General features: G+C 35.0%; 1 protein-coding gene across 1 annotated transcript in view; it reads right to left on the bottom strand.

Moving 5' to 3' along the window:
• LOC138324426 (lethal(2) giant larvae protein homolog 1-like) overlaps positions 1 to 22,630 on the bottom strand; it is a 78,088-nt gene that overhangs the window by 32,877 nt on the left and 22,581 nt on the right. Inside the window, exons 13-16 of the mRNA XM_069269491.1 lie at positions 21,984 to 22,127; positions 17,061 to 17,198; positions 16,449 to 16,563; positions 126 to 217 (exon numbers count right to left, since the gene is read on the bottom strand). Coding sequence (XP_069125592.1) covers positions 126 to 217; positions 16,449 to 16,563; positions 17,061 to 17,198; positions 21,984 to 22,127 — 489 coding nt within the window. The remainder of the gene's footprint in view (positions 1 to 125; positions 218 to 16,448; positions 16,564 to 17,060; positions 17,199 to 21,983; positions 22,128 to 22,630) is intronic.

Here is a 22,630-nt window from a genome sequence, read left to right as displayed (position 1 = left end):
AACAATGGATAAAACGGTGACAAAACGTAAGAGAGCAGGGGGAGTCCGATTTCTATGACTCATAACACTGTCATTCATTCGGAGGTTCACAATATGGCTGCCCACAATAATGTTAATATACTTACCCGACGGTATCCGAATAATTCCTTCTTTAATTTTTCCCGTTCCTCGCTATCCTTTGGCGGATGCCTTTTCAAGAATTTAAACATCGTCACGCCTCAGATCCTTTCCTATAACATAAACATTAAAATGAGCGTCGATGCAGCATCGTGGACAAAGGTTCCAAATCAATAACAAAATTAGCCAAGATGCTCCGAGTGATGCAGTGCGCTTTAGTGCACCGGGTTGTAAATATAATCATAAATGAATACCTACACTTTGATTTAGATCAGATCACGTTTAAAATCAATCCTGAATAATAATCCAAAAACACACCCTCTCGAACTGTTTTTTGTCGACACCTGAGTTCAAACCCGCGCCAGAAGCTGTAGTATACACGCCGGGATGTCCCCCGTTCTCATATCACTCCGCGCTAATGACCACAAATTATTATAATTTAAATTGTTGGTGTCCATTCACAATTTGTGGTATATAAATCAGTATTTATATCATGTAACACATTGCAGATTTTGCTGAGAAGCTATAGCAGAAACGCTAAAATAAATAGTTCAAGCTCTGCGGACTATATTTTTGCACGCAAGGATGGCGCACCTGCTGAGTAAACCGGCAGACGGAAGCCGGCGGCTTGGGAAACCCCTTCATGATGTTTACTTAGTGTAATTTAGCGGGATTACGCATATTATTTAATCGATATAGCGGTGTGACTAATTCGTGTCAAATATACGCGTATTGTGTTTGGAAACACTACGCCCGTTGAGTAGAATGCGATATCATATCTCTATTAATACGTTTGTTTAATTCCAAGCTTGATATTTTTTAAATTAATAAATTGCCAGAAAATCTTAAATTTGGTCCTTTTATTAAACAGCCCTTCATTTTTCAAACAACATTGTCATATTTTCGAATCATCTAATTTTAGTACATGTGTAAAGAATCGCAGCTTTATTTGTAGGTTTTCAACAAAATATATTCTGATTTTTTTTTTTTTAAATCATGTAAATTTCATAAGGTGTGATTTTTTTAAATTCTAATTATTAGAATATCCTCCGACTAATAGGCTTGTTTAATCGTTAGCTTTATATTTTCCGGTTCCTTAAAAAATCGTGTAATAATATGCTTAAAGTTAATTAAGTTTTCAAGATATAAAATTAAAATAACATTTTTTATTCAATTTATTTGTGAATGCAGTTATATTCAAGAAAACTGGTAGATTATCATTTGAGTCACATGCTCTTTATCGGATGTTAGTAAACATCATGTATTTGTCTAATAAGGATATAGGTCAATAACGAGTAGCTTTGGAGATAACTGACCGCTTAGATCACGTGCAACACCTGCCAGAAAATGTGTAAGTGATTTGTTGATGAATGACAATGTACGTTTCATCAAACAAAGGCGATTTTCATCAAACAAAGGCGATGGTCACCACTTGAGTGCAAACAGATTGTCTGCCTGTGGTTCGAACTCGGACTCGTGCCAGGTTGACATCACCTGTTCACGTGCAAGTGACGAGATTGATATTTATAATTTGTGGAAAACAAAGAATGCGATCATATATTTATATTTAATAATTTATTACATATGTACAATGCAGAACATGCACGTAATCTTATAATGACTGATTAATACATTCGATAAATACAGAGTTTAACAGTTTAATCGATAGACATTGAAGTCTCAAATAAAATTTCACGTGCAAGTATTTTTTTTCCAAAAAACAAGTCAATAACTGATCAATAAACAGCTAAATAGCTACACACCAGGACAGGTAAACTGTACAGGTATGCTGGTGACAAAACCTTTTTAATAGTGGCTTCCCACGAAACTTGATCAGATAAAAAGGTATGATTGCGGGGGATGACTCATCCTAGCTTAGTATTCTACACTAACTACTGTTTACAGGATAAACAGAAGGCTCATTATCTAGTAAAGACGTAATGGATTTGTGAACAGCTTAAGATTCACTTCTTAGATTGAAAGACACATCTTAAGGCATTTCGTGTAGCATATAAAGAGTCTTATATATTTCTTATAAGACAAAGTACATACGAAAAAGAAAAAAATACGTTTCCGTCGTAGTGTTCGAAATATACCCTAAAACCGTATATTTTCTTATCTCATTATATACACATTTTATGATTTGATATAAACTCTTCAATGTACATACCGTGCATGTAAGCATTTTTTCTCACTATGATTAAAAGTGTTTCTTTTCTTTATTTTGTTAAAATTGTTATGTGTATTCAAAGGAAATTATCCCTAAATTAAACATAATTTCGGGCATCTGTTCCAATCGATATTGTTTAAATAACCCGTCAAAACAGTTGCCGTTTTTGCGCAAATATATACGCCAAACGCGCCAGACCGTTTGCGGTCAGTGCCCCCGACCTTATTGTTAAATAAACAATTACACTTATCGCACGTGACGTAACTGACCACAAAGGAAAGTGACGAGATCTTATCAAGAAATTTCACACCGCGGTGACTCAAAGCTGTGACGTAACCACGGGTCGCGAATGTTATTATCAAGATTTTAGTCTAAAATAAGTTATTGTTAAATAGGTTAGTCCTGCTTTAAAACGTATTTAATCATGAATTACGTAATAAAATTTGCCATTTGCGAACGGCTAATACTTAATTTGATTTAGTTACGAAATTCTTCAAAACACAATTATTAATAGTTAATTTTGTTGTCTGTTTTTCCATCCAATGCGAACGTTAAATACATTACTCAAATAAAGTTAATAAAAATTCTGCAAAATTTAATTATACAATAGTGATAATTTTATTATCTGTTTTGGATTTATATGTTTTTGATATCACAGGGCAAGGATAAAATGATAAAAATGATAAATTATAAATACTTGCATAGGGTAAAGAAGCATCTGAAATTACAGAAGTCTCATAAACGTGTTTTATAACTGCCATGCATTTCATGTTTTTGTTTCTGACATGGATTCGAATTCAATATTGTCTTAGATTTTCACGCCATGCATGGCTCATAATATGTTTTGATAAATAAACTAAAATCTAGTGCACCGTGCGAACGGATTAGCTAATGGTTTTCTACCTGTGTCACCTGTCAAAAAGGTGATGTAATTATTATTTGTATACAAACGACGCCTCACTGTCGAATAAACAATCGTTGAAATATTTCGGCGGGATGGTGTCATCGATATCTCGTCGATAATTAGTACGACACGAATAGTTAATTAAGACACCCCGCGTGCGAACGTGATTATTATACACAACGTAAGATGACACGATAGTTTACAATACACAAAGATTCCATAGAGAAGTTATGTCTTGTGAACTGCTTACATAAAATTGAAAGACAACACATGCCGAAAGTAAATGATAACAAAAAAGCGATATGATTCTGTAATAGATAGCATTGTCATTATAACAATGGGATGTCCATCCCCATTACATGTACAGATAGCATTAGTGATTATGTAAATGGATTGCCGAGTATAACCTCAGGACCTAAAATGGCATTCTTGACATTTTTAGTGTCAATTGGAGTGGTCACTAACCGGTAGCCCTCAGGTGCTAACTGACCGTCTGCGTCCAGTATTTAAGATACATGTGTACAGTGTACCTATATAAAATGACCAGACGCATTACAGAAAAAAATGTCAATATTGATTATCAGACATTTGTATAGTTTTGGCGGTAACGTACTCTGTCGAGCGGAAGTGACCGACGTATTCTATAATGGGTTACCTACATTTAGAGTGTTACGATCTGTTTGATTGGTCTGGGGATTACCTACTTTTAGAAGGTTGTGACTTGTTTAAATGGTATGGAGATTCGATTATTAGATCAGGTCCAAGCGCATAATGCGATTTAAAAGGTAAATGTGAAAAGTCAACTTAGCATTACAACACTTTTGTGTGAGGTAACTGCAATGATTAGACAACAATTTGACTCAATAAAGGTCAATATTACTAAAAAAAAAAAAGAATAAAAAAACCAAAAAATAACACACAAAAAAACCCAACAACATCGTGTTGAATAGTATCAATGACTTGCTATTTCAAAACTTCAATATTATGATGTAATATATATCATAATACCATTTTTTTGTTGGATGTATGCCAATAGTTGTATTATTAGTTGCAATCATTAACTATCATCAGAAACATATATTAGTGTGTATATGTTTTTGGTCGTATACACTAAGGACGCATAAAATATGAAACAAAATTAGTGTTGTTTCATAATTTATACAATTCTTAAGTGGGACCCGTAGTTTCACATAAATGTTTAATTCCTCATTATACATCTTTGTTTTATCGTATATCTTTTCAAAATTCTTCACCAATAAACTAATAATATATATAGCTAGATGTCGCCATCGTCAGAAACCCACGGGTCACGGGTTTCCGACGAAGACAATTAACATTCTTAAGAATATATGCACTAAAAAGTATAAACAATAATCACATTATATTTTTGAAACAATGTTTTTATTACATCAACAACTTTTATTTCTATATCTCTAGGAAATTTATTGCATTGGACAAGAACGGTTATCAAAATATTGAATTTGTTTTATGATTCGAACTTATGAAGAGAATTGTCGATGATGGACTCAATATAAGTAACAGCAGGAATTTAAATAATGACTTATTTATATCCCTGGTAACAGTATAATACACTGACCTTGCATTCACCCGTGAACAGAGCGATATTCCAAACTAAATCGATAAAACGATGATATTTATAACTTATGCATCAACATGTCTGTCAACAGATTCTAACTTATTTATAAGTATAAATAATGCACGTGGGCGGGGTATATACATATGCACGTGGGCGGGGTATATACATATGCACGTGGGCGGGGTATATATACATATATATATATACATATAGATAAACCTTATACGACTTCAAAATGACTAATTGCCACCGTAAACATGAGATTGACTTCACCGACAAATCATAATGCTTTAATGATTGTTCTCATGGGTTTGTAGTGTATATGTTGGTATAAGTAAATAACTGGCGAACGGATTTCGGTTTAATGGGCCAATCGACACATCATATAGATTTCTACGCGTTTTTAAGTCAAATGTCCATATTGGTGTCTTAATGCAATATATTAGTTGTTAATTATCGAGAAAACAACAGGTGCCAAACCAGATGCCTTCTAATTGCTCACTTGTGTTTCTATTAAATTTCAAGGTAAAACCAATTTGTGGTCGCTTAGCTTTTAACTAACCGAAGATCAAAGAGACCGACTCATAGGTATCGTTATCTGATGCGCTACCACCCATCGATACAGATGATTGGTTCGATAAAAAAATCCCGACACACCCCGAAGGAACGAGGTCTTCGTGATATCTCTCGCGTTTGTGTTTATCTCCGTTTAATTTCACTTGGCTGCACATTTGTTTGTTTGAGATAAGAAGGCTTTAATTTACATTTTTAATTTGACTTCATACCTATTGATATGAAAACGGATTAATAAAGATATTATTTTAATCGTTAATAATAGTCTCCGATACAACGAGAATTTTTCTCATCAACTACGTCATTGTTAGAACTATCGCTTTCTCTAATTTCTTCTAAACTAAATGGTGTTTTTTGGACCAAGAATATAAAATTCCGTATAGATGTATGGTCACGGTAACATTGACCCCAAGACAAAACAAATTCCAGCTTCTCATAGAAACATATTAACATCTCTATATATAATATATACTTTTCTGCTTCTCTGTGATAATTCTTTGTCTAATTGATGAATACACGTGTCCGACAGCTGATCTATCATTATGCTCCAATGTTTTAAACACCAAAATGTATGCGCCAAGGTGACGTTCTCACGGTCCCTCTTTTTCGTTGTTATACAATTAACGCAACTCGTACTTCGTAACACATGTATACGTGTTTTAGCATATACGCCAATTTTCGTGTTTCCGTGTTTCTTCATACCAATCATAGTGATAAGCTTCATTCAAACTTCACAACAATAGGCCTAGTGTTTCATCATCTCGCATTTCTTTATACGAATATTTGCGTTTCTTCATACGAATATTTGCGTTTCTTCGTTTCAATATTTTCGTTTCTTCAACCAATATTTGGAACGCAGATGTTTTGGAGCATTGATACGAAAAATCAGTGAACATTTCCTTCAAACAAACATAACTACTACATCATACTAATTTTGATGTTTATAACCGGACACCTCTATAGAGTCAAAAGCCTGTTGTTCAACAGAGATATGTTCGTTCACACCAACATTTGGCTCCGAGAAATTCATCAATTTAAAGACTTTGATATAATGAAAATAAACTACCAATTTAAAAAAAGTAAAATTTATATCGATCTATGGATCTACTGACAACTATCTATGAGCTCACTGCATGTTTTGTCAACAAAGTGCGACATCATAAAACGATCGCGACCAATACCTCACTGCACAGGTGGCCAACTCATTGAAAATGTTGTCATACATTTTTTTTTGTATTTGGTGGATGGACTGATGAATATGTATAACAGTCATGTGATTTTCTGCAGAAAATACGAGATTTGAAAATTTATTAAAAATCGGGATATTTATATCTCTGTTTTATAATAAATTTCCCGATGTTTTTAATAAATTTTCAAATCTCGTAATTTTTTAAGAAAATCACATAATTGTCATATATAACCATCAGTCATAAAACCAAGTCATATCATGGTTGCAATGGTTTGCATGGTTGTGATTTATGGTGTATATATGTTCCTGATATGTTCAAAAGAATATATATTTAAATCAGAGACAAAGCTTAACATGAATTCAGTTCATAAAATGATCACAGGTTTTTAATATGTGACTAATATATGGTGTACCCCGAACGCAAATAGCGCATCTGGCGTAAATGCATAGCGTATCCCGGTATCCCGAGCGTAAATTTATAGCGTAGCCCGGTTTGTACCATCACCCATGGAAGTGCTGTACAAACTGCTACATACTACCACATGCCATTATCATAAACTACAAATACCTAAACACTTTTTTATTTCATACCACAATCGATATCAATATCTTTTTAAATTCAAATCAGATGTGAAATATTTAAATGCAGGTTCAGTCCATAAAATTTGTATATCGGCAATGCTCTACCACATAGCTCTCCGCCATAGTCGCTGGTGATTTTACGACCGTTTTATGGAACTCACTGGGTATTTGTTGCATTTCTCTTCCCCTGAACGGCTGTAAAATTCGGAAACTATCCACAACCCCAATTAGACAGGTTCTAGGGAGGGTATAAAACGCCCATTACGTAGGGAGTGTTGATTTCCGTAAGTGGGCAGACAAATTAGTCAGAATTAATTCGATCGTATGGGGAGCAGCAGGAAAGATATATAACAGAGAGACACTTTTATACTGATTTTACCAGGTAGTGAGGTTTTAAGATAGCCAAGGAAAGCTAGGATCTGATAATCTGAATCAGCCTCTAACTGTTTAGGGCCGTTGACAAGTTCTAAATTACATATAGGGCAATTTCCAGGTACTGATTGCAGGTCGGTGATTTTGCTCTGCATACTCCAGTTTCCTTCACCTCCTAAATCTGGCATGTCCTTAAATGACCCTGGCTGTTAATATTTAGGATGTTAAACCAATCCAAAAACTAAGTCTGGTAAGAAGAAATACCGTAACTAATTCCTCCCTGAAATTTCATAATAGACTGATCTTGTCTTTGATTTAGAAGAGTCTAAATGTGTCTTCAGGGTGAATGAGTTAATTATTGGTGGAAAGAAGTACATTCTAAAGTCACAAATACAAACAAACACAAATTCTGTTTATCTTTTTATTTGCATTTTCATCACAGTTTTCTAACGACGGAAAAATCAGTGATAACTACAGATTTGGACATTGAGGTGTATATTCATCCACTGCAAACCCTACCTCCAAAACAACAATCTTTCAAAGGTGTGTTAAATGTTATTTCTTTTAAAATATCTTAAAGGCACTCAGAAGATGCATACAACTTTTCAAGTGTTCAAATTCAAACCAAGACATTTCATTAATCTCATGTATTTTTTCCTTTAAAATTGATACAGAGAATAGTTTCACTTGTTCACCCCTGAAAATTCATGATGGACTGTTCCATTCTTTGAATCAGAAGAGTCCAAATGTATCTTTAGGGTTGAATGAGTGAATATGGACAGGAGATCTGATGAAATTTTTAACAAATATATTAACAATTTACTATCTTGGCAGGAGATCAGATGAAAGCTTTCAACAGCTATATGAATTTATTGACTTTAATTAGACTCTGGATAATTAGAAAATGTAACGAAACGATGAACAATTAAGTACTATGTAATATTGGGAGGACAAAATATCAGAAAAAATATTCATCTGAAAAACTGACATAAATGGCTGTTAACTCTACAAGTGATACATTATTTGAATCTCAATGATTCAAGCGAATTGCAATGTGTGATATTGCAAGTTTAACATATCCTTGCAAAGTTTGATGAAATATGTATGGTAGCTAACTTGTAAGTGTCATTTTCAAAAATTGCATCATAAAACTAAAATGCTGAAACTGCATGTTTTCATATTAAAAAATGATGAAGACTTTTACAATAACAAGAGGCCCAAAGGGCCTTAACGGTCATCTGACTACCTTGGCCATAGTAAAATTAATTATATATGGTGTCCCTTTGTCAGGACCATGTCAGGATCATTTTCAATTTCTTTCAACAAATTTTATTTCAAACAAGAGGCCCAAGGGCCTTAACATATAGGAAATTAATTAGATATATATAGTGTCATGGTAGTCATATTCGATTTGGGATCAACCAGATCTAGATGTAACAATACTTTGTCTGGACCATATCAGGATCATTTCATGCAAGTTTCAGCCAAATCGCACCGGCAGAACTTGAGAAGAAGTTCAAAATGTGTTTTCAAGATGGCGGCTGTGGCGGCCATCTTGGATTTTGGATCAACCCGAAAAATAACAACACTTTGTCGGGACCATGTCAGGATCATTTCACTCAAGTTTCAGCCAAATCGCACCGGTAGAACTCGAGAAGAAGTTCAAAATGTGTTTTCAAGATGGCGGCTGTGGCGGCCATCTTGGATTTCGGATCGACCCGAAAAATAACAACACTTTGTCGGGACCATGTCAGGATCATTTCATGCAAGTTTCAGCCAAATCGCCACCGGTAGAACTTGAGAAGAAGTTCAAAATGTGTTTTCAAGATGGCGGCAGTGGCGGCCATCTTGGATTTTGGATCAACCCGAAAAATAACAACACTTTGTCGGGACCATGTCAGGATCATTTCACTCAAGTTTCAGCCAAATCGCACCGGTAGAACTTGAGAAGAAGTTCAAAATGTGTTTTCAAGATGGCGGCTGTGGCGGCCATCTTGGATTTCGGATCAACCCGAAAAATAACAACACTTTGTTGGGACCATGTCAGGATCATTTCATGCAAGTTTCAGCCAAATCGCACTGGTAGAACTTGAGAAGAAGTTCAAAATGTGTTTTCAAGATGGCGGCTGTGACGGCCATCTTGGATTTCGGATCGACCCGAAAAATAACAACACTTTGTCGGGACTATGTCAGGATCATTTCACTCAAGTTTCAGCCAAATCGCACCGGTAGAACTCGAGAAGAAGTTCAAAATGTGTTTTCAAGATGGCGGCTGTGGCGGCCATCTTGGATTTCGGATCGACCCGAAAAATAACAACACTTTGTCGGGACCATGTCAGGATCATTTCACGCAAGTTTCAGCCAAATCGCACCGGTAGAACTTGAGAAGAAGTTCAAAATGTGTTTTCAAGATGGCGGCTGTGGCGGCCATCTTGGATTTCGGATCGACCCGAAAAAATAACAACACTTTGTCGGGACCATGTCAGGATCATTTCATGCAAGTTTCAGCCAAATCGCACCGGTAGAACTTGAGAAGAAGTTCAAAATGTGTTTTCAAGATGGCGGCTGTGGCGGCCATCTTGGATTTCGGATCGACCCGAAAAATAACAACACTTTGTCGGGACCATGTCAGGATCATTTCATGCAAGTTTCAGCCAAATCGCACTGGTAGAACTTGAGAAGAAGTTCAAAATGTGTTTTCAAGATGGCGGCTGTGGCGGCCATCTTGGATTTCGGATCGACCCGAAAAATAACAACACTTTGTCGGGACCATGTCAGGATCATTTCATGCAAGTTTCAGCCAAATCGTACCGGTAGAACTTGAGAAGAATTTCAAAATGTGTTTTCAAGATGGCGGCTGTGGCGGCCATCTTGGATTTCGGATCGACCCGAAAAATAACAACACTTTGTTGGGACCATGTCAGGATCATTTCACTCAAGTTTCAGCCAAATCGCACCGGTAGAACTTGAGAAGAAGTTCAAAATGTGTTTTCAAGATGGCGGCTGTGGCGGCCATCTTGGATTTCGGATCGACCCGAAAAATAACAACACTTTGTCGGGACCATGTCAGGATCATTTCATGCAAGTTTCAGCCAAATCGCACCGGTAGAACTTGAGAAGAAGTTCAAAATGTGTTTTCAAGATGGCGGCTGTGGCGGCCATCTTGGATTTCGGATCGACCCGAAAAATAACAACACTTTGTCGGGACCATGTCAGGATCATTTCACTCAAGTTTCAGCCAAATCGCACCGGTAGAACTTGAGAAGAAGTTCAAAATGTGTTTTCAAGATGGCGGCTGTGGCGGCCATCTTGGATTTCGGATCGACCCGAAAAATAACAACACTTTGTTGGGACCATGTCAGGATCATTTCATGCAAGTTTCAGCCAAATCGCACTGGTAGAACTTGAGAAGAAGTTCAAAATGTGTTTTCAAGATGGCGGCTGTGGCGGCCATCTTGGATTTCGGATCGACCCGAAAAAAAACAACACTTTGTCGGGACTATGTCAGGATCATTTCACTCAAGTTTCAGCCAAATCGCACCGGTAGAACTCGAGAAGAAGTTCAAAATGTGTTTTCAAGATGGCGGCTGTGGCGGCCATCTTGGATTTCGGATCGACCCGAAAAATAACAACACTTTGTCGGGACCATGTCAGGATCATTTCATGCAAGTTTCAGCCAAATCGCACCGGTAGAACTTGAGAAGAAGTTCTAAATGTGTTTTCAAGAGGGCAAGATGGCGGCTGTGGCGGCCATCTTGGATTTCGGATCGACCCGAAAAAATAACAACACTTCGTCGGGACCATGTCAGGATCATTTCATGCAAGTTTCAGCCAAATCGCACCGGTAGAACTTGAGAAGAATTTCAAAATGTGTTTTCAAGATGGCGGCTGTGGCGGCCATCTTGGATTTCGGATCGACCCGAAAAATAACAACACTTTGTTGGGACCATGTCAGGATCATTTCATGCAAGTTTCAGCCAAATCGCACTGGTAGAACTTGAGAAGAAGTTCAAAATGTGTTTTCAAGATGGCGGCTGTGGCGGCCATCTTGGATTTTGGATCAACCCGAAAAATAACAACACTTTGTCGGGACCATGTCAGGATCATTTCACTCAAGTTTCAGCCAAATCGCACCGGTAGAACTCGAGAAGAAGTTCAAAATGTGTTTTCAAGATGGCGGCTGTGGCGGCCATCTTGGATTTCGGATCGACCCGAAAAATAACAACACTTTGTCGGGACCATGTCAGGATCATTTCATGCAAGTTTCAGCCAAATCGCACCGGTAGAACTTGAGAAGAAGTTCAAAATGTGATTTCAAGATGGCGGCTGTGGCGGCCATCTTGGATTTCGGATCAACCCGAAAAATAACAACACTTTGTCGGGACCATGTCAGGATCATTTCATGCAAGTTTCAGCCAAATCGCACCGGTAGAACATGAGAAGAAGTTCAAAATGTGTTTTCAAGATGGCGGCTGTGGCGGCCATCTTGGATTTCGGATCGACCCGAAAAATAACAACACTTTGTCGGGACCATGTCAGGATCATTTCATGCAAGTTTCAGCCAAATCGCACCGGTAGAACTTGAGAAGTTCAAAATGTGTTTTTTTCAAGATGGCGGCTGTGGCGGCCATCTTGGATTTCGGATCGACCCGAAAAATAACAACACTTTGTCGGGACTATGTCAGGATCATTTCACTCAAGTTTCAGCCAAATCGCACCGGTAGAACTCGAGAAGAAGTTCAAAATGTGTTTTCAAGATGGCGGCTGTGGCGGCCATCTTGGATTTCGGATCGACCCGAAAAATAACAACACTTTGTCGGGACCATGTCAGGATCATTTCACGCAAGTTTCAGCCAAATCGCGCCGGTAGAACTTGAGAAGAAGTTCAAAATGTGTTTTCAAGATGGCGGCTGTGGCGGCCATCTTGGATTTCGGATCGACCCGAAAAATAACAACACTTTGTCGGGACCATGTCAGGATCATTTCACGCAAGTTTCAGCCAAATCGCACCGGTAGAACTTGAGAAGAAGTTCAAAATGTGTTTTCAAGATGGCGGCTGTGGCGGCCATCTTGGATTTCGGATCGACCCCCGAAAAATAACAACACTTTGTTGGGACCATGTCAGGATCATTTCATGCAAGTTTCAGCCAAATCGCACCGGTAGAACTTGAGAAGAAGTTCAAAATGTGTTTTCAAGATGGCGGCTGTGGCGGCCATCTTGGATTTCGGATCGACCCGAAAAATAACAACACTTTGTCGGGACCATGTCAGGATCATTTCACGCAAGTTTCAGCCTAATCGCACTTGTAGAACTTGAGAAGAAGTTCAAAATGTGAAAAGTTAACGCACGGCGCACGGCGGACGGCGGACGGCGCACGGCGCACGGCGCACGGCGGACGACGACGGACGAAACATGATGACTATAGGTCATCCTGACCCTTCGGGTCAGATGACCTAAAAATGGGATCAAAATGATACAGAATTCCTCTAATGATGAAAATGTCATATTTGAAATTATTCTTTTACCAATAAAAATAGGATCAAAGTGGTACAATTTTTTTTTCTAATGATAAAGATGACTTTTACAACCAAAAATCTTTATAGCAATTGTTTGCCTTCATTCTTTCTTTAGAAAATACTATGAAAATGTGTCTTGATATGAATAGTTTGTTAATCTCGTAAAAATGATCCACTTTATGACATTTATAGATTCATGTGACATACCATATTATGTGATGTGAATTGAACAGAGAAGGTGGTGACTTCATATTTCATTAGTTTTTCATTAACATGTACAAGTGATTTTTTGTATTCATATCTTCCACGAAATAGAAATAATCTCTCATTTACTGAAAATTAACAGAAGCCATATTTGTGATAAGACGGTCACACATTATCTTATACTCATAATCCAAGGTATTACAAAACATTTCAGTGTTCTGACAGAGTCTTCGCACATTTTCACCATCGTCATGATCCATATTTGTATAAAGATAACAGTAAGACGAATCTGCATCAATGTATACCCGCTATTCACATATAACAATCTTTATTTAAGTTAACCAAGTAATATTGTAATTCAGTCAAAATATATAAATCTATTAAGTTACGAAATTTTTCAATAAAAAGATGCATGAGTGAAAATTTAACAATTGTTCACCATGATTTGCCTTTTTCTGATAAGGAATTGTGAAATATTGATAACAATTCAACCTCACCAGTTATAAAGTTCTGACTTGCAGAAAGGAATGTGTCTGTAATATTTTATACGGGAAGTCAATAATTTAAGTTATAAATATATTCAACAATCAATCTATAGATGTTTATATATTTTACAATTTCCAATATAGGCACTGCCCATTCATTTAAATTTAATAACATTTCTAAAATTCAAGATAGTTAAGTAAATTACATCATTGATATATAATGTCTGCAAAACAGAAAATTCAAACTCAGTTATATATAAATATGTTCTTGATAACCAACTAAATCTTCATCGTTAGACAAATTATTGAAAGTTTTGATGAAAACTAAAACTACTGAATAGTTTCTTTCATGTTTATAAATCAATAAACTTGATGTGTTACAATCAAAATCCTAAATTACCCTACTTGTACACAAAGCAATTTCACCATACTGACGGAAAATAACTAATGAAAAATTTCACATAAAAAAAAGTCATTAAAAAACATCAATGAAAAAATGAACATTGACGGATGACAAAAAAATTATGGAATCTTCTTAAAAATGGGACATGGCACAAAATACAGACTTAGGATTTTTATAAACGTAGGTCTGTAAGCAAATTGGACTAGATCTACCACAAAGTGATGTTAATATACATGTCATCGATGACATACGGTTATTTTTGCTAAAAAGGTGTGTTTAGTGTCATTATATTCAGTCTTTGCATTTTAAAGAGTTATCTGCTCTTGTGAGATTTCAAAGTCATGTGTTTTGCCATTTTTTTAATGAGAAAAAGTTTTGCTTATAAAATCATGATTTCACAATTGATACCTCTCTGTAATGCAAAGACAGAATAAATTACTACTTCATTGGGCCTGATGTCCAATAATGAATAACTTATTAAAAAGAATTATTTGGTGAAAAAATCTGCAGGGCATAAATGCTTCAGATGCCTCATATTGAGTTTGAATAATGACACCAAAATAATTTTGCCATATCAATTTTAAACAATAGACTAAAAATGCAAATTTACCCCCCAAAAAACTAAGGCATATTTTTTATCAAGCCTATAAGACTTTTGTATAGCCTTCTCCATTTATCATTTTGAGACATTTGTTCCAGATGCTCATCACAGAAAACTAAAATAAGAAACTACTTAAAATCACACATACAAACCTGGAATATGTAAGTAGAAAAAAGTTGAAAAATGGCTATAAAGTTGTGCTCTAATAAATTACATACCTCCAAACAAATTCTCTAAGACTACACGAGTTATCTCCCTTACAAAGTTTCACCTACATCCACCAAAGTCTTTCAGAGTTACTTCCCTTACACCTACACTAATGTTCAGAATTTCACTAAGGCTATATGAGTTACCTCCCTTACACTTCTTCCACTAGCTCTTTCATGACACATGCATATCAAAATATGAAAAAAATACAAAGATTTTTCTACTGATATAAAACATGACACACAAACAATTTAATAACAATTCATGCGATCATTTACATGATTTTTTTTTTAAATTCATGAATTTATTGAATATATTTCTCTCTGAAAAAAAAAAAATATTCTGCACTTAATTGTGTTTATATTTGGGATGGAATGGACTCGATATCACTGGTTTTATAAAGCTGTATAAAAATACAGATTTGAGCATCATATTAGGCATTCTAAGCAATATGTTTCTATGTATCTCACTCACAATTGTACAAGCATATTAAGTAAAATGAAAACAATTTTCAGTGAGACACTTCAATTCAAAGACTTTCTGGTTTTAATGGAAAAGGTCATTGAGTGAGATGCATAATGAAAATATGGCCGCCAGATATATTGATATTTGGTCAGAAAATCTGTTATTTTTTCCATACAAGTCAGTTAAATGACAAATTTACATATAGCTCAATAGCTTATTGTCATTTTCGACAAGGGACTTTGCTAAAATTGGCTAACATTATCAGTATTATTTCATAACAATAGCATTAAAATTCAAACCATTAATGGGTTATCATGCTTGGATAACTCAGTACTAAAGTTACCTAAAGTTTAAATTCCATTCTTGGTTCTATCTAGTTCATCCCTAGTATTCTAGTATGAAAGGTTCCGGCTTCAAAACCAGAAGAGTTCAATTGTGTTTTTAGGTTGAAATGAGTCCAAAATAATGAATATACAGAACAATCTTTTACCTAAAATGATGCTGTTTTGAAAAAGTAGCTAAATGCATCTTTTCCAATATTTCAACATTTTTTCACACAGATACACTGGTAGGCTTCGAATGTCTACATAGATTTTGTCAAAGACACATTCTGACTGTCCAACTTTTCTCAATATATTATTATCAACTTTCAATATTGCACATTCTCAAAAGCAAAATGACAGGCGTAAGATTGAACTTCCTGTTGCTTGTTAGTCACATGATCACTGATAAATCTCCTATAGCAGATCTCAGAATACAGTGATAAAGGCCACATTTATGAAATGTGCTCTCATCTCTGGAAATGCTACAAGGACACTTTTTATCTGGTGCTGTGTCCTTCGCACCACAGCGTGGAATAAAAACGGTATATGTTGTCACCTCCAAAGTTACAGTTAAGAGAAATTCCCTGTGTTGAACAACTCGCATACACAATGCCACTTCTGAAGTCCCAACATAATATGATGTTGGGTTGTCGATATCACAGTTTTTTTTTTCAACAATAAATAAAATAAACAATGTTAAATGTAAACACAAGCACTGTTCCACAACTCTCGTACATCTACGTAGGCACTTCTAGGAGTGTGGGATTCATCTCCATAATTCGGAGGAGAATTTTGTCGACGTACGCCTCCAGACGAATGTTTATATCTGTTTGCTTCTTTAACTTGTCCAACAACTGAAGAAAGAAAGCAGATCACAATTACAATAACAATATTTTTTCTATTTAATTGAAAATAGATACTTATATTATGTAATCATAAATATAAAAATGATTTTATATCTCACAGACACTTGTAAAGAAAGGATTATCAGAGTGTTTTTTTTTCTCTCAAATGTGTTATCCAATTTTAATGCAGTTTGCAGGTCTTAATGAAATAAACAAATGACATTGCAGTAAAATCTGTCTTAAGTTTTATAAATGGTATTTGCTACGTTGACTGGTTTCAATCATGAAATCCTGGTTCCTATAACTTTCTGATTCTAAAGTTTAAAATTTGGGAACGGATAATCTTTGGGAAACATTCGGAATATTGAACAAGGTTCTAATTGTGCTATAGTGACTTAAATCTTCTCAGGATGATTTAACATTAGAAAAAAATCCCTTGTTAAACTAAACTTTAAAACAAGGGAGTTAACCCAGTAAGGGAGATAACTCATTAAGACGCTAGTTACCTCCTCTTTGGTGAGATGGTCGAGTTCAGCAGCTAGGGAGTTCTCCTTGTTTTTCATTAAAGTGCGGCCCTCCTCCAGACAGTTCGTTAGTAGCTGGGCACTCAAGTCCTCGTTAGTGTCATGAAGAGCTTTGTTCTCCTACAACGTCCAAGGATTATGTTCATTATTTAATTAATCTAAATATTAATTAAAATAAGTCAGTTCGTAAGATGTAAATGAAGGCAAATATAATATAAATCAATATATCATCTGCTACAATAATAGTATTGAAACCCATTAAAGTTTTCGTTTTTTTATTAATAACAACAAACCTGATTTTATTCTCAATATCACAAAACTGACATATATATTTCGCTAACACATGATATACTTATTTTCTGTTACAACTAACCCACCATGAACAATATCTTTGGGAGACCTATTTCATGCTATTAAACAAAACAAGTGAAGGTTTGTTAATTGTCTCGTCTTAATTTTCCTTTTGTATAATTATAAAATATACTACACATTGAGAATAGACTGGTACGCGCAAAAAAAAAATTAAAAAATAAAAAAAATAAAATAAAAATAAAGTGATAATAAAAACTTAAGTTGATGTACAGTAATCAAAGTGCCAAGGCCACTCATAGATGCTGTGAATGAAGGACTCAAACAAAGGAATAAAGAAATTGGTTTTTCATTTAAATATAAAATTTAGTAAACTATACATAAGTGTGCAGTGTTGAATTTCGGAGTTTAACAAAAAAAATATTTACGATATACCGTATTTATTTTATGATATTTGAAGTTTTTCAAGAACAATAAGTTGAATAACTTATTATCCTGAAATAACTGTAATAAATTTCATTTCTAAATTATTTTTGAAATAACGATTTCAACACCAATGAAACCGTTCAGAATCTGAGTATCATTTTTTTTATAATTCTTTATCAATTGCTAAATTATCAATTTCAACAATGTCTCTTCAAAGACAAAAAAATAATAAGTAAACATTTTCGTATCTTAATATCCACTTAACATTGAAGGATATTTTCGGAAAAATATAACATAAGAAATATTACCATTTCCGGATATGTTTTGGTTTCCTTTTTAGAAAACTAACATGGGTTGCTTTGACTAATAAATCATGGCCAGATACTTTTGCCCAAAAGGTACATTATTTCATTACGTATATCACTCGGCTTTCTTTTAAATTCACAAGAACACTAGCCATTAACATCAAGAAAACTTCATGTAATGTATCAGACTTTAGCAAGTCTTCGTAAGCCTAACAGTAACTGGCCATGGTTGGTGAGATATTATCGTGCAGAACATTTATCGCGAGTTTTTCTTTCAATATACCGCAGTTGTCGATAAACAAGAGACAGAACTCCCTGTGACAGATCAAGGGAGGAGGCACGTACTCAAAACTATTAACTTTTACTGCGCAATAATATCTCATATATAGTTCGTCAATACAACCAACACAAAAAACTTTGTAAGCGTTATAAGAACTTTCTTTTGCAGTTACCTTCCAAACATTTAATTACAATAATCGATCATTAGCATGAATTACGTAAATTTAAATAAACATACACAATCCAAAATCCACCGAAAGTCTGTCGCGGAGAAAGACAGAGAAGAAGGCTTTGTTCGTGATTTTCGGGAGACCAGTGTTCTCGGAGTAATACAAATATCATAGAGTCCCAACTGAACACTTAAAACACTCCATCCATGGTGTATATGTATGTACAAATTCTATGTCTGTGGTTTTGAATATTGGGTTTTATTTTTTCATACCATCAAGTAATACGTGAAATGAACAAAACAATTTTTAATTTTCATCGCGGAATGGTTTCATTGTTTTGATGTGCACAGGCTCTCCGAGCGTACCTAAGAATGCTGTTTCACAGCATCAAAAATCATCACATACAAGACCAGACAAATCAGTTTATGAAAATATCCACAAAATCAGATCATAAATTGGGGACACTGATATGTCAGTTTCTAGCATCTACAAATTAAAAACTGTAAGATATCTCCGATATGTTTAAAGAGTACAACAGTGTCCTCCACATAAGCAAGCAAATACAAATCTGGCCTCCAACCCGCTATATTGGATTCAACAAATGAATTCTAAAAAAAAAAAAAAATATTTTCATTTGAACATCGGATTAATATGACTTATTTTACTTACAGTAAAACCTGCCCTAGCTAACATCTCTGTATAAAGACCACCTGTATACTAAGACCATTTTCTTAGGCTCCAAAATAGGCGATATCTACATAATTTGACCTGTATATAGAAACCGCTCTGGGCTCCAAAATAGGTATTATCTACATAATTTGACCTGTATATAGAAACCGCTCTGGGCTCCAAAATAGGCATTATCTACATAATTTGACCTGTATATAGAAACCGCTCTGCTGTATTAAGTCAAGATTATTATCTTATCCTTTGTCCATTGAGTGGTCTTTATAAACAGGTTTCATTGTATTCCAAAATGGTGGTGAAAAGTGAAGAACTGCCTAAAAACAGCTGAGAAGTTGATATCCCAATGTAAAAAGTACTTATTGGATGGTTATGTCCCATGCACAGGCCTCGGTAATTATAATCAAGTACACTTCATGCATTTTTATCCACCAAATTAATACATCACCAGACATGCTTTCAAGCTTACCAATAAGTATATTTCAGGGAAATACAGCATGATATTGCTTAAAATGCTGAGGGGAAATTAGATCCTAAATAATAATGTTAAACTTTGTTAGAATCCGACAGTTTTTAATTAGCCTACCTTTTTGATTTTAGATTTCAAACAAATTTTATTTTTAAACAACTACTTCTACCAAAAAAGGAAAAGAGTTACAAAAATATGAGCAGGGCTGTGATTTTAGTGACTAAAAAAGATAAATTCTACGTATGAGTGGGTGGTGGAAGTTAGAGCCCGAGCCATGACAGGAGGAAGGGGGATAACTCTGAACCAGTGGCAGATATTGGGAACGCATTGTAAGTTTATGTTAATAACCTGGGTCCATTTTCATGAACATTCTTTAACTAATAGAAATCCCTTACCTTAAATTTCTCCATAGGGAAGCATTACAGATTTTAAGAAAGGCTCCTTAATTTCATATGTTTTCCTAACTTCTGCTTTCCTTTAGAGAATTTTAAGTTAAGGAATTCCTTAAAAGTTAAGGAATGTTTATGAAAACTGGATTCTGGTACCAACAATTTATGTATGGTATTAATGTTCTTGCTGATTTGTTTTGTCTTTTTTCCCCTTTTCTTATTAATCTTTTAGTTTTAGTTCAGTTTAAACAATATTTTTATTCAAATAAATACATACATATACATCAATACACACAGACAGCTAGGATGGGAAATCTTTTGTTTTTACAATTTAGTATATTCCGTCTTTGCACATTACAGAGTTACTTCCCTTGCGGGTAGATATTGATTGCGACGTCATTATTTTGTGAGCGCAATTCACGTCGTTATCTCCGAAATGTATGACGTTACAGTCCAAACACATGACGTCGCAATCAATACCTACCCGCAAGTGCAGATAACTCTGTAATATGCAAATTCGGAATAGAATACAATTTATTCCATTGCCCTCTTACTGACTACATATATGGAGCAAATTCTGTGACTACATAATTTAAAAGCAACAATATGGTTTCTATTTCTTTTGTTCTAAGAACTTGCCAGATTTAGGAGGTAGAAAAAAGCAAGTCTGTATATATTTATACATAAAAACAACATTAAGCTTGACTTAGTGCAGAGATTGTATCAAATATACCAGAGGAGGTTTCAAACTCATATCCCAGAGATAGACAGCTTTAGAGATACTTTGATCCTCTGTGGCCTCTTCAAAACCACAATAATTTTCACTAACCTACACAAAATTAATTTTGGTTAGTTTAAAAATCTATTTCCAGATTATTTATAAAGCGCAAGAACAAATAACACATGCAATCCTGTGCAATGCGAGTGCTTAATTTATATTCATTCAGTAATAAAAAAAAAAAATAAGCTGAAATATTAGAAATAAAATCGGCAAACAAAACAACGACGAGCTGTTTCATAGAGTGCTAGTTCAGTGTTTTACGGTCATTGTTTCTACGTCTATAACCAGTTAACAACATCACCAGAAGCAGTCAAGATGCAGTTTAAGAAGAGAGGGGAGATAATCCTGTATATAGATACAACATTCAGCCACTATGGAAATACAAACCTTGCTTAAAGTCCTCCATTCAACTGTTAACGCCTTGTGTAATGAAAATTGTACGGATATCAAAACCGAGACCCAATTGTACACGTACATAATTAAATATATATTTATAGATCAGATATTATCAGAAGAAATATACAGAAAAGTTGAAACATCAAGGTGTATTGATCTAGCAAAGTAATATCCTTTCCAATTTTTTTTTATACAAATGTTGTTTTTTCTACATTTGTCTAAACTATTCAAGGCTTAAAGTTCTTAGTTTTATAAAACTCTGACAGAGGCTTTCTATCTTTTGAATCAAATTTCATGCCAATTTATTTCAAAGCTTTTTTTATCATATTTTCTTCAGACATTAAAACCGGAAAAAAACCATTGAACCAAATTAATTCTTGACCCCGATTTAAAAGAGTGAAATCAGACATTATCAAAATTGAAAAAGAAACTACATATATATGTGAATTTTTAAACTATTAGTAGCCTGAAGCCAATAACTAACCCAAACTAATGCGATTCATTATACCATATATGTGATAATCTGTCACCAAATATATCATGATTTTTCTCTCTCAAACCGAGATGCATCCTGACCTCAAAACACTGTTAGCACAACATGTGTGTAATATATATAACCTTTCAAACACAACCAAAATCAGTGGTCAAAACAATGGTGAAAGCCAGACAGCGGGGACAATGTCATGCATGTTCTTACCTCTTTTAATCGGGTCACTTCAGTCTGAAGTGCGTGATATCGTCCAGGTAACTCGCCCTGGCTGTCCCCACGCGGCCGATGTAAGTCCACTTCTATTTTAAATTGTCGGAGTTCTCCCAGTTCCTTCCCTAACTCGTCCAATAACTGGAAACGAAAAATTCATCATCATACATACTGTCAACATACTTATTTTAGCAGTAGTTTTATTTTAGCGCATTTCCAGCTGTCTTTGAAGCCCTTATGGGTAATTCATGTACAACGCTTAATTTTACAAAAGGATATTTCCAATATTGAAGCAACAATATGCACAACTGCCCTGATAAATTACAAGAGGCCCAGAGGGCCTGTATCGCTCACCTGATTTTTTGTTAGTAATTATCACAAGACTCTGACAATTAGAAAAGTAAGCAAAATTGACTCCCAAAGTTTAATTTTGAATCACAAGCATACAATGATGCTATTGATACCATACAAATATGCTATCCAATACAAAGGTTCAGAGACAAAGTAATTTATATGAAAGTAGTAGCCTAATTGACCTTTTTGACCTCGCATGTATTGCCATCTAAGGCCCCGGGGGTCAGCCCTATCATTTGTACAATTTCAAATCCCAACCCTATAAGGATGCTACCATTGCATCATAAGTG

The sequence above is a fragment of the Argopecten irradians genome, chromosome 5 (assembly GCF_041381155.1).
Source record: "Argopecten irradians isolate NY chromosome 5, Ai_NY, whole genome shotgun sequence".
NCBI lineage: Eukaryota > Metazoa > Mollusca > Bivalvia > Pectinida > Pectinidae > Argopecten > Argopecten irradians.
The sequence above is the reverse complement of the archived record's forward strand: the minus strand, read 5'-3'. Positions and strand labels throughout refer to the sequence as shown.